The sequence below is a fragment of the Pseudomassariella vexata genome, assembly GCF_002105095.1.
Source record: "Pseudomassariella vexata strain CBS 129021 chromosome Unknown BCR38scaffold_9, whole genome shotgun sequence".
NCBI lineage: Eukaryota > Fungi > Ascomycota > Sordariomycetes > Amphisphaeriales > Pseudomassariaceae > Pseudomassariella > Pseudomassariella vexata.
The window spans coordinates 1,722,134-1,735,816 of record NW_024467964.1 but is presented as its reverse complement, the minus strand read 5'-3'; the positions used below and the strand labels follow the sequence as shown (position 1 = coordinate 1,735,816).

Genomic DNA, 13,683 nt, shown 5'->3' with positions numbered 1-13,683 from the left:
GTTTGTAGCGACCCCATGATGAGTTCACATAATTCCCGTCTCTGTATTTTATCTAATTCTCCCCAAGCCTGAGCGCATGGTAAAATCTACGTAGCACTGTGTAGTTCGCTCATTGCGAGTCAGTGTCTGTTCTCGCACAAATCGACGTGTGGAAATGTTACACCATCTCACGCGAAGGCATGATGTCATCCCGACGCCCCAAAACAAGAATCAGGTACCAACATGTTTCCATGCAAATTGCAAGCAGCAGCATGCCATTTTTGGATTTTTTGGGACGCATGAATATTTTCAGGATGATTGTTCAGCAGCTAAAGACCCAAGGACCGATTACGGTGCATGAAACTGGCCCTCGTACCTGTACTTGATACCTTTTTTTTATTCTGTGGATCCACTGACTCGACCACAAACCGTAGTTGATGGAGAAATCGATCATCTGTTTGCTGAATAGCATCGTCATTGTTTGAAAGAAACAGAACTGCTGGGTCTTGTTCTGACTCGATGCGCTCGAATCAAGCCGAGCTCGAGCACCTCTCGGGTTCTATTCCGAGTGCCGGACTTGTCTGGCACTGACTAGTTGGTGGTTGTATTCTCGTCATCTATACTGAATTCATGCATTTTTGAGATAACGAGGGTCAGCAAGATGGCCTGGTGAGCAGCGGTCAGCTTCTAAAGTCAATTCATATTTTCATATTTTCATCGTTTTATCTCTTATTTTATTTATTATTTCCTTTGTTTTATTGAATTATAGTTGTCCCAATATTACTTACCCCTTTAGAAGAAGGCCTGTGTCCCGTAACCTCAACTCGTATCGTCAATGTCGGCGTTGAGTCCTAGGCGTGGCTTCTTCGATCTTGCGTGACCACAACCAACTGCTAAGATCCTGAAAGGAATTACCGGCAAGTAGTTGTCATTCGTTGAAACACGTCGAAGAAGCGGTCGATACGTAGGCTAGCGTATCCCGCTGTCAGCAAGTAGTCAGTCGTCTTACATAACTAGTAGCCACATCTGTAACTCATCGCCCGCCACTCACATCTCGACGACTATCGGTGAGACTGGTCATTTGTCTTCTCCACGGTCTCACCTCGTGGGGGGCGCTGAAATCCGGGGACTTCGGCCTCGGACAACAACACAATACGATATTTGTGATATGCACAAAGTCACGGCGATGCAGGGTGCAATTGGAGCACTTTCGGTAATCGAGACGAATGGTGCAGGCCACATTGTTGTGCCGGCGAAAATAATTGGTCCTGGGAGACGATAAGGGGCACTGGCAGGGGATGATTCGGACGGACATATGCCAATCCGACTGCAGACAGCCGATGCTGCATACGAATCGTTTGGTGTATCTTCTAAGAATACGCATGCAATTTCTCCTCGCCATCCTCCACCGTGAAGGAAAAACTGCCATAACTCGTTCATTTACCGGATTTGTGTTGCTGATACGAACGGCATACACCAGTCATTCTATATGTCCCTTCTTCAGCCGTGGACACGGTCAGCTAGTAACTTACTCAGCTATTGCCAATCACACCAAGGGGAAGCACGAATGATGATGAGGTTTTAGGGATTCCCGGGATATTCATCGCTCTCACGACAACTGAGGTGCCGAGATTGCATTCGTAATCGATATACACCTTCGTGTTCATCAACCGGGCGGGCATGTCCGACCTTCACCACAGCCGTCAGCCGTCCCGTCTGCTCCTCAAGCACGAATCGCAATGGTCTTCTGCAGGTCTTGGATCCTTTCGAGTCGAGGCAATTCAAGTATCATGGAGGAGGCGCCCGTCAACGGCGAATACTATTGCGCAGAGGCCCGGCTCGACTTGCTACTCACTCGTCTCTCATCTAAGACACCAGAACAGGGTCCTTGCTCTGGATGTGACGGTTGCTATTGCTAGACTCTCCGCTTCGACTTTCAGCTGGTGGGTTTTCAATTTTTTTTTTGCGTGCTCACTTGACCAGCGCCAGCGTGTCACAATACCTGGATCACTCTTTGTGTTACAGATCTTGGATCGCCCAATGCCACGAGGCGGGAGGCGAAATATCTGGGGTGACATGGATCAGGGCCCTGGTTGTATATTCTGAGTCCTGGAGCCTCCGCTACAATTGCTATGTCAGTCGAAGGACGAGCGCATGATCCAGGACCAGGCGGGTAGGACGTCACGACGATAGATCCTTTGGGACGGGGATACCAAATTGCATTTGGAATTTCAGTTCCATCTGGACTCCTTACCATTCTTCCGTGTGGGTGACAGCATATGAACAGGCCAACTCTTGCTGACCACCTTTTTTGATGTGAAGATCACCGTCACGTCAAACAATGAGACTAATTTCGAAACGATAACGACGAGAAGACGAAGAAAGGGAACAAACGCAAGAATCGGTAATATTTCCTCAGAATGATGACTCCTGACTGACCCTCGAAATGACGGGCCGTCGCGAATATCGGTGGATATAGTAAGCACGCTTTATTAAACTTGCTCACGCTATCACTCCCTCCCGATCTGATCGTAAGTTTTAATCTCACATTTTTCTCCAATCACACCATTACCCCCATCATCATGCTGTTCCAGACATGGACCAACGATGGGTCCGCTTACTCCTCCGGATCCTGCCCCGCGACTCGCGAATGCACCGCTGTGCTTACGGCAGACCAGGCGACTTGTTGGTCGGGCCGTTCCCGTTCCTCTTGCCCAGATCAACGCCCAATGGCGCACATCTGATACCGAAACAACCCCCAAAGCAGCGGTGGAGACCGGATGGTCAGAAACGCGGGGGTTCGTCTTAGGGGTCCGGACTGAGTTGGCCATTGTACCCATCCACGTGGGTAGCAAGGTAGTATCGCGAGTGAGACTCGGTCAGCACGGCCTCGCGGCGCAGGAGAGACACCAGCCAGCTTTCCGGCTGCTGTGACCATCTCTTGCATTTATAGGTATGGTAATATCGGTGCGTCTAATAGCAGCTTTGGGTAGTAGTGGGTAGTAGTAGGGGCCTCGCAACTCTGCCAATCATCTCGGCCGGCGATCCTCCCCCGCGCTTAGCGAAAATTATATGTGAGTGGTGTACGGTGTGCCGTCAACGTCATCTGTCTGTAAAATATTTCTCCCCCCATGCTTACTTCGTCTTTCCTTGCTAGTTCTGTCCTGTTGATGCTGTGTTTCCCAGGAAGTCAGACTTAGACAATACTTAGGCCGCGACGGTGAGCTAGATCTGGGTGCATTTAGCACTATCGCTGGATCCAGAAGGTCTCAGTCACAGTCAGCCCATACTCAGCGAATCAAAATGCGGTGTTGCCAATGTCGGTAGAATTACGAAGACTGGTAACGAATGAAAGCTTGGTGTTAGTTCTTCCCAGTAAATCCCCAGGCCGCAACATTCGCACGGATGGGGGATATTATCTAAAGCTTCCGGTTCGTTCTTGTTTAAAAAAATAATAAGCAAAAGAAAATTGAACCCCGTTTCAGACCGGAATCATGCTATTGTACTCACATATCTCCGGATTCTCATTTCTGGGTCGCCCTCCCACATCCCTCACCCAGCATGTAACGCAACTCACCAGCACGCGACACAGAAAACAGACCCAACCCAACGCTTGCGTGCGTGGCAAGTGTTACCAACCAACGCCATCATCACCATGGTCCAGAACTACCGACCGAGTGGTTCCCAAGGGTCCTCCCCCCCCATCAACCCAAGTTTATATAGAACAGTTCTTTTTGGCATGGTAGTTGGGGCTGGCTAGGCGTCAGGCTAAATAGGACGGCTAAAATTACGTGCAATGTTGCGGCTCGCGGAAGGGGCTGAGGGGTCTTGCAAGGAATCCTTCCTCGCCCATTTAACCGGAGGCGAGCCATGCGCGTGCGGGTGGCTTTGTGGGGACGTCCATGTGCTCTTTCTTTAACGGGCAGGGCAGTGTTACTAGAAGGGTACTGCTACTGCAAGAAGGGTTCGTTTACTTTTGGTGCTGCTGATGTCTAAAGGCACTCACTCCTCCAGGATCAGAGTCACGCACACCTTTGTTACCAGGGGTTGCTATCGGAGCGGGTTAGACAATTAGCTTTTTTGTGCTCATTCCTTCAAAAAATAGAGCCCAAATCTGTCTCGGAGTTTTCCCACTCGTGAGTAGGATATTACTTCCCTCCCGCTGTGATCATCGTCAGCTTCATCAGCCCTCTCCAGGAGTTGCATGTGCGGAACTACAACAAGACACTCGGCAGGACTTGCTGTTTTATTGAAACAGCGGCCTGGTCTTGTGCAACGAAGCGGCGGTGAGGTTCTATAGAGTTGTAGCGAAGCGACAATACCCACCTACCCTCCCTCCCCAGCTCGTGGAATCTCCCATTGTTCCGTTCCCCTCCTGCCGAATCGACAATGCCTCCACTTAATCCATGTTCGAAAAAGTACCCCAGATTTCGCTTTCTTTTTCTCCCCTGTTCGGTCCCCGCATATCACAAAATCTGGACCTTCTCCGAAAGTACTAACCTAGTGAGGTTCGCGTAGAGACCAAAAGGGCTCGATGCCCACATGGCGGGACCGGTGAGACCACTCGGTTCTCAGTGGTGGGAAGACTGGTACTGTTAACGAGATATTAGTAGTAGTCAACACACTAGGAAATCCATCTATAGGCCCCCCGCTCGTCGAGCCCGTCACGCGCGCCGCTTTGAAACAGGTGAGCTGACAGCTCAGCCCTGACAACTGCTTTAACTCTCCCACCGGTCAGTCGAAATTATGGAAAGCCTAAAGTGCAACATTCCTGGCAGAGGGAAATCTCTCGTTTGTCGTGGCCGATCGTAGTGTTGCTCATTTAGATATTACCCAGGCAAAAGGTTGTTACGCATTCTAAAATGACCACATGAACCTTTCATTCTGTCAGTACCGACAGCCAGAACGACCGGCTGTTGCAAGCGAGCCCAGCCTCGTAGCTCCAACTACTTCAGCAGCGGGCCGCTAACCCTTCTGCAAGGTTGCATGAAATTATATTTGCTTCCATCCTATTTGAGCTCAACACGGCCCATGGCCTTCCCCATTTCGGACTTGTGTCGATCGACTTGGGCTCAACTCGGCATTTTGGTTATACTAGGTTAATACTTTAAGCATATGCACATTTATATATTCCACCACTTAAGTGCCTTGCCTCCTGTATATCTCTAGATCATTTGCTGTGTTTAATACTTGCTTAAAGCGGACACGTCAATGCATGTCGATCGGGGAGATGGCCTCGTGCGCGGTGTAGACAGATGGATACATGGTAGGAATGGATGGTACATTACTGAAGATGGCGTGTTCATCGATGATGGCTCGTATGCTCAACCTGTCATTCTCACGTCCAGGAATCCTTCTCCTGTAGGTATCGAGATGAATATGCTACAGTATGGCCGCTTACCTAAGAGCCACAGGATATTACCGCTCGTAGTAGCAAGTAAGGTTCATAAGACCACCCAACAATAATAGGAATTACTATACTTTATCTACAATATCCTCTGAGCATACAGAAGAGCTCATTTTATGCTATAGGTCTGTTTAGGTTCGAATTATCTTCAGGATAAACAGTAAACGTATGTACTCGCTTCCTTGCAATAGAATATTGATCAGAGGATTGTGCTAGTCCCAATGCTACTAGATGGGTGAGCATGATGATCGGAAGCACGCCAAAGAAATTCTATCAGTACTAAGCTAAGTGAATTGAAATGGATGAGTACGCGCAGATCTTCTAGCTGGGATATGCAGTTAACTCTGCTCTGAATCGCTCCATTGATCGATGTTCTATAGGTCCCTGGGCTGCACCCGACTCTTCTCGGCATTTTCACAGTTAGGTCTAGAGGTATTCACACTACGAAATATGTTTACGCGCAAAGGGCTACAGGTCGTACGTAGTGCAACATGCCGGCAGATACTTGACACAAGTGTTGTCCGTTCAAGATCGAGTGGTTTGTCGATGTGATCATCAAGGGGCCTTGCTGTCGGTCGTGTATCTAGACGTATATGTATGGCAAGGCTTCAACGGCTAACTTTAAAGCGTGACTTGCAACTGTGTCCGAAAGGAGAAATTCCCACCGTTTAGAAACCCCTCAAGCCTTCGGCGTTAGGTACCCGCGACCTCTGTCATTAGTTGTTCGTTTCAAGTTGTCTGGTAAGCGCATGTATATCAGCATCCACAAGAACAGGGTAGAGTCTGAAGATATGGGCCCACATAAGCATCAGAGAAAATTATGGAGCTCCGAAGGAAACTAGGATGTTCATATGTGGAGGTATCCACGTGCTAGGGTGATGTATCATTACTGGTGAGCAGTGATCATATAGCTGCGACAGCTTCTTTGTAGAAATTGAATAGCTCCTCCAGCAGAGGAAGGGGGGTTTTATCAAGAAGTCCCACGTTATATTGCATACTTCTTTGTTTATCAAACTCCATTTACGGTTCCAGATCCACGAAACTTCACATCTGCTGCCCTTTTTCGGCCGGTGCATGGCGAGTGCCAATGAATGGATCCTCATTCCAATACATAGTTGGGGGAATGCTTTGGTCATCTTCGTATAGCAGAGGAAATGGATATGTTAGAAAACGAGCCTCTTATGGACATGGTTGACCAATAACATTGATTAACCAGACTTGCAAAGTAACTTTCTGGTATGGTGAGAGATAGCATGACTACTTCTGAAAGCCATGGAACTTGCCCGATGGATGCACTTTTCTGGGACGGAGTACTACAGTAGTGAGGTGTATCTAGTGAATGGTGGTGTATCCATGACTCCCCTGTGTAGAACTGTTGGTGACGGGATGTGAATTTTGACCAAAGTCTTCACCGCAATCATTGAGTTATGGTGAAACCGAGTGGTCTCTGAACAGATCCAAAATACATGTGACGCCCAGGACCATATATTGTATTTGAGCACATATACTTGTCGATTGAAATAAACACCCACTGTTAAGGCTACTACACTATAGTGAGTTTGTTACTCTCTATCTATTCAGGGTTTTACTAAAAACTAAGCATGTGGCTAAATAAAGTCTTATGTATTTCTCGTAACGATCCTATCTGGTATGCATGCGGTATCCATATTTATTACTAAGCAGAACCATAGGACGAGACACATAACACCAGCGGGCCATCTATATCCTTAAGAAGATCCAATTCTTTTATGCCTTAACAGAAGGCATACTAGTCGTGACTGGTGCTATTACGGTCATCCCAACTAACCTAGAGAAGGAAACACCTTCTGCAAACCACAAGACCTGTGTTTAATAACTGCAAAATCAAACCAAACGATAAAACAACACCCAGGTCCCCAGATTAATTGCATGATGATGTACGTGAGCAGAATCAAAACGAATGATGTGGAAAAATGATAAACGATTGGGCTTGACCGGGGATTGAACCCGGGACCTCTCGCACCCAAAGCGAGAATCATACCGCTAGACCATCAAGCCGTGTTCAATTTAACCTGTATGTTTCATAATTGACAAATTGGGTGCGTAATAGCGGTCATGTTGGCTGAGGGTCAGATATGCTTCTAAGCGAGGATTTTTGAGCCGACCAAATGTGGAGTGCCCACTGACTTTCAGATCCTTCAGCGCTTAAAGATGAAGGGAGAGTGCTGCTAGTGGCTCTCGTAATTTCTGACGCACCAGGCCAGGGAAAGAACCGAGGCAATGTATGTTTGCCTGCTTGGAGCCAAGATGTGTGTTTGGGTCTGGTGGGGTGTGGGTCGTCGAGCTGCTACTGAATTCCAGTGCGGTTTGGAGCGTCTGCTTAGTACGCTCGTGTTGTGATGCACCACAATAACCTGTTTCAGTAGAAAAAGAAGGTGCCATTAGAACTTGACCATAGAGAGCTTGGACATGTTTGAAAATAAAAAAATAAAAATTGTGAGCTCCAAAAACTCACACCATCTATACTTGGTTCTTCTTGATTTGACTTGGCTGGCATTATTATCCGGGTAGCGGCATCCCGTTATCTGTAACTCGAGCTCCATATGGCTGCCACCCCGCTAGAAACGCACTGATATTCAGAAGTTTTCGTTTGCCTGTCAATATGTAGGCTTGCTTTGATCAGGATTGCGCCAACCCGGGTATCAGCTCCAGGCCAAGAAGACCTGCCGCTCAGGGCTGAAAGTTATGGTAGAAACATAGTCCATCAAGCCGGTTAGTACTTCATAATTGATGCAAGGCTCCTATACTTGATAGAAATCTTGCTCCATGTTTATCAGAACTTCCACATGACAAACTACTCTACACATACTATCTAGATGTGCATGTTTATTCTTCGAGACGTTGAGAGTAAATGCCAACTTGAGTCAGAAGAGAGGTTTCTATATAGCTGCCAGTCTCCGCTAAGAAACATTTCTGTTCCGTGAGCATTTGACAAGTCATGTAATCATCGCTCAGAAAAATCAGAACGCGGCGCGCGCCGTACTTTTGGCATTGAGTCATGCCGCCCATTACCAGTATGAAGGAAGAAGGATCAAAACCCAGAGCGGAGCTAGACTCCATGGCTCCATTGCCTAATAGGGAAGCTTTCGCAATCGATAGCATAGTGGCGTCCATAGCTTGCCCATGCTGCCACTTACACGAGATACTAGTGGAAATGCAGAATGACGACGCAATGGTGTTAGAGACAAATTTCGGTCTGACTGTTTGTAAACAATGCTTTGGTCGAGGATTACATAGATCCAAAGGTGCATAAGTTGAGCGATGCCTGCCCTCAGTGCACTCAACTACCCAAGTCCATAGCCTCAAGCAACGCACAGTTCTGAAGGCATTGTCTACTCTTACCACCTAGCCGAGTTCTTCAAAATATTCAACTCGCTCCCAAGCTATCCGGAAAAAATGATCGCAATCAAGCTCATAACCTTCTCCCTTCTTCTGGGTTCTGCCCTGGCAGCGCAGTCGACCACCACTTCGCCCGGTTTCACACCAGCAAGCGACACCCTCCTCGGCCTTTTCTTCGATGGTAACACCTTCGTCGCCTCGGGCTCACACAAGGAACTTTCTCAAGTCTCAATTCCACCGAAACTCGCTTTGGAGAAGAGGACGCACGCCACTAACTACCTGTCCCTTATGGTGGATCCCGACGTCTTCTACCTTAATGTTACATACACCTTCCTGCACTGGCTTTCGCAAGATTTGGCTATCGGCGACCATTCCAGCTTTCCTCGGTTTCCTTTTATTCTCACAAACACGTCTGCCAATCTCGCCGAGTACATCAGCCCGGGTCCACAAGTATACATACACCTCAATGCCTGAGACCAAGTGTTGTCGAGGGGCAACGCTGACTTTGATCAACAGGCCGGTGACACGCACCGATACGTCTATCTACTTTTCAACCAGCCCAAGGGATTTAACATCACGGATGCGCCCTATGACACGGACGTCTACACCCGACTGTCTTTTAACCTGCCGAGTTTCATTCAGGAAAATGGACTGGGAGATCCGGTTGCTGGCAACTATTTCCTGGCTACCAACACTTCCAGCAAATAGCCCTCAATAACTGGAAGTGCGATTTCTGGCGCTGCTAGCCAACGCCTTGGAAATTTCAGCAGCCCAAACCAGTGTTGCTTCTTGTCGCGAAGGATAGGAGGGGTAGTTTTGTATGCTTTTTCCCCTTTCTGAGATGTTGTGATAGGCCGGCGCTTTACTTGCAAAATATTTGGATGCTACTTAAGTGTTTTTGGGGTTATTTAGAATATACTAGGGGTTTTTATACCCTATAACCCTTGTCGATGGTAACATGCTTTGGTCATTTGTATAAAGCGATTTTCAAACAATAACGTGGACCTAACCGCATCGTATTAACGTGGACATGTCTATAAACGGAAGTGGAAATGGAACCTGAAATTTTGGAATCCTTTTTTTTATAGCTATATCTGTCCCCAAGAAAACCAAAGCATATATATTTTGTTACGTGACTCGTGTTGTTATAATGTAGAAGTAAGTTCAATATTAGAGAATAACCTAGAGATATGTTCGTACTACTTTCACGGGCGAAGTCAAGCGCCCTATTCTCATTATGACGAACCCAACGAAACGTCTCAGCACATCGGCTCTAATTTAAAAATGATGGCCCACGAAGTTATTCGTTCATTCAACCCAAACCAACGATCGCATATGCAGATCCTGATCAAGCGACTGGTATGCTCTTGCATCCAGGTCCCACACTTGACGAACATGGACCCCATTGCAAAAGCAGACCACCGGACCGAATGAGACCCATGTTGCTCCGAAATACCCACGTTACCTTGTCTTCCGTGGGTAACGCGAGCCTCGGCAGGCCCTTTGTAGATGCGATCGAAACAGAGCGACTTTCCTGGGTACGCCTCAGGGTCAGGACTGGTGTAAATATCCACGGAATCTGACATCTGAGGGTGTAATGCCTCGGCTGTTGAGAACATTAGGGCCGGTGCCTAGTGACACGAATTATTTGATGATGTCGCCTTGCATGCTTCCTCTAATAAGTGATGCGTAGAGAAGAGGGGTGTCTCCGTGGACGTCATGGACGTTGGCATGCAAACTGGAGGGTCGTCCTTGTGCAAGTATGTATTCGACCCGCCTGCTTCCAGGAATATCGGATGGCAACATGGAAAACGGAGATCAGCTTGCTTGATGTTAGGTCTGGTATAAAGTGACGCAACTCACCACCCTTGGTACACAGAAGTTTCAGCAACTTCAGGACGTCTTATGGGATGAACATGTCCCCTCGCTGAAGCACGACGCCCATCGGCGCATGGCATTGATTCATATCACCACCTTCGCATTTTTAATATGCCAAAGTAGGCTCGATGTCCACTTTTTGTTCCGTTCGACTTCCTACTGTGCTATTGTGTGAACTCAGCTCCCCGAATCACTGACACCATATGGAGAGAGATACAACGTAGGCCCCAAGGTGGAATATATTGAAAGACAAGAAGGCATGCGACGATAACTCTGAAGAAAAGTACACATGCAAAAGAGAAGGGGAAAATAAGCCTGCTCGGAGGTCTAGCCGACTGATCTAGATGTGGCACTCAACGAAAGACTTCCCTACGCATTTTTTTCATAGAAATCAATGACGAGGAAATGATCAAGAACCTGTTGAAGAAACTAACGGAAATGGATAATGGCCTGGACAAAGTGATCTCACTTTCTCAGAAGGTACAGGTTGCTCGAGCCTTGTATCCTGGCTTACTCGCGCAATACCTGACTGCCGAGATTAACGCGCTCACTCAGATGTGTATGTTGGATACAGGTAACACTGGTTTAAAGAATGATGCTCATCCACTAGCAACTGTCAGAATGAAGCATCGTTGCGTGGAATTGGCCGCCGCTTACCTAGACTATTTAAGCGATGAAGACAGCTCTGAGGGAAAGGAAGAGCAAACCAATCACTATCAACGTGGAAGACTTCGAGCTTCCTGCAACTGCTCCCCACCTCAACACGGTACGACTGGGTCGCATGTTTGGCCTAACGACGTTACCATATTAACGTCTGACCAGAACGAGAAGCCTCCAAGTCTTGGTCGAACGGCGGCAACATGACGCTGCTTCTCCTGAGTTCGATATTTCAGAGTACAACTCACTTTGGTACACCGCTTGTCGAAATGTACTACTTCGCTAAAAACCACGATTCCTCGCCACACAATGATTTATACGCAATCCGACTATCGCTCGGGGAAATAATATGATTCAATAATAAATCAGCTTAAATTTTTATGCGCTCCAATGCGGCGGTTCTTGTAAAGAATTTGGTGTACCGGCGATCAAATTTAACTATAAACATGAATTCTCATAGCGCCTACAGTAGATAGTTTCTCTTTACCTATAAGAGATTGAAACACGCTGAAATGACTCACTACACTTATAGAGAAGAAATGATAGTGGATAATATATGTCACAATCCAGAAGGTGAACATGGAGGGGGGCAGACTGGAGCCATATATGCATCCCGATCACAACTAGTGGCAGGGAAGATATCGTCATTCTGACGATGTCTACAGCTTAAGAGTCCTTTTTTAGGGGTAGCTTTCTGGAAAACTGTGCAGGTGTTCCGCCAAGAAACCACATATGTGTCAATAACGGCTAAGAAGATACTCGAGGCTGCAAAAAAGGAACTTGCAGCTGAAGTTGGTGAGTACTACGGGGATGCAGTTGTCAGGTGCCTAGTGGGCTTGCGAAGGATTTTAAGAAGCAGCAACATTGACGAAGATCCGGAATATGACCTTCAAGATCTTTTCTGGAAGATCCCAAGAGAGATTGAGAAATGTGTGGTGTATGTAGTTGAGGACGTATGTCCTCCCTGATCTCACGAGCGCTGAATCATACAACGTCAGTACTATACGAACTATTCACTTACTTGAACCAGAATAATCCATCGAACTCATGATTTGGGAGCACAAATACATAATTATATTATCATGTATTTTCGGGCAGATCATAAACGACAAGTCTGCATGGCTTAGCATGCGGCGGCGGCCTCTGAACCGCACCCTAAACCACACTAGTAGCACAAATTTCTTACATACATAACTACCGACCCTTTCTTTGACCGTATTATTTATACCATCTAATTTTCTAGCCTTCTCACAGCGAAAAAGTAATTCCCGACCTTTTCACTCCCCCTTACCTCCCTCCAACCAATTCCAGGCACATAAATAACCCCCATACACCTCGCCTCGCCCCAACCGTCCCTCTTCCCGAGAAAATGCCCCCTCAACTCATCCTCATTCACATACTTGCGCCAATCATGCGTCCCCTTGGGCACAATCCCCAAAACATCCTCCGCCATGAGATTCGTCGTGAACCAGCTCATCCACGTCCTGGCAATGGTGCTCATAACCAACCACCCACCAGGCTTCACAAACGGCATGCACCGATCCAGAAACTGTGCCGGGTTCGATACGTGCTCCAGCACCTCGAAAATGGAAACCACATCGTAACCCTCCTGCGGTGCCGGCGCCGGTAACTGTTCGACAGGCGTGTTGAGGTACTCGAGCTTCCCCCTGAGCGCTGGGTCCCGCCTTGCGTGCGCCTTGGCGATGGTGAGGACTTCCGGGCTGGGATCGATGGCGGTGACGGACTTGGTGCTTCGGAGGCGGGCGGCCGACTCGGCGAAGATGCCGCCGCCGCATCCGATGTCAAGGTACGTCAGCCCGGCCGTGGTGGACACCGGGGAGACGGGGACGGAGAACCTGCAGTCCCGGATGAAGTCGTGGCGAAGAGGGTTCATGAGGTGCAAGATGCGGGAGGGGCCTTGGGGGTCCCACCATGAGGAGGCGAGGGCATTGAAGTGGGAGACTTCATCGGGGGAGACGGTGGTGAAGGTGGGGTCTGGGTTTGAGTTTAGAGAGGATGAGGACGAGGTGGATAGGGAGGCCTGGCGATTGGATGAGATGGCTATCCGTGGGATTTGATGTCTGACTTGGGCCTGGAATTGGGGGCGGAGCCGCCGGAGGAGCGGTGTTGGGCGCGGTGGCATAATGGATTACACATGCAGATCGTATAGGATGACAAATGGTTCTAGAACTTCAAGGTCAAAAGTTCGGGTCGAGAGTGCAGCAGTCGGGTCGCAAGGGTGCATGCGCCGAAATGCAGGGGTTTGTCAGCGATTGTCATCCCGAGGTAGGCGCGAATTAGCGCGCAAAATACGTCGATTTACTGGGACCGCAACACCCCGCCGAGACCGCAGATAAAAAAGTACAGGCGCCGCGCTGATGATG

At 48.1% G+C, this 13,683-nt stretch overlaps 3 protein-coding genes and 1 non-coding gene across 4 annotated transcripts; 1 reads left to right on the top strand and 3 right to left on the bottom strand.

Annotated features, from left to right (window-relative positions):
- Window positions 1-7,065: 7,065 nt before the first annotated feature.
- Window positions 7,066-7,483, bottom strand: BCR38DRAFT_438979 (uncharacterized protein). The gene has a single exon (XM_040860604.1). It carries the CDS (start codon window positions 7,402-7,404, stop codon window positions 7,189-7,191), a length of 216 nt encoding a protein of 71 aa, XP_040714371.1. The 5' UTR covers window positions 7,405-7,483; the 3' UTR covers window positions 7,066-7,188.
- Window positions 7,352-7,423, bottom strand: BCR38DRAFT_t219. Its single transcript has one exon. It is a non-coding gene; the product is annotated as a tRNA-Pro (tRNA).
- A 1,242-nt stretch (window positions 7,484-8,725) lies between the features above and the next one.
- BCR38DRAFT_438977 (phosphatidylethanolamine-binding protein) lies at window positions 8,726-9,732 on the top strand. Its single transcript, XM_040860603.1, has 2 exons — window positions 8,726-9,214; window positions 9,281-9,732. The coding sequence occupies exons 1-2, from the start codon at window positions 8,822-8,824 to the stop codon at window positions 9,470-9,472; spliced, it is 585 nt and encodes a 194-aa protein (XP_040714370.1). The 5' UTR covers window positions 8,726-8,821; the 3' UTR covers window positions 9,473-9,732.
- A 2,622-nt stretch (window positions 9,733-12,354) lies between these two features.
- Window positions 12,355-13,671, bottom strand: BCR38DRAFT_438976 (S-adenosyl-L-methionine-dependent methyltransferase). The gene has a single exon (XM_040860602.1). The coding sequence runs from the start codon at window positions 13,440-13,442 to the stop codon at window positions 12,531-12,533; it is 912 nt and encodes a 303-aa protein (XP_040714369.1). The 5' UTR covers window positions 13,443-13,671; the 3' UTR covers window positions 12,355-12,530.
- Window positions 13,672-13,683: the final 12 nt, after the last annotated feature.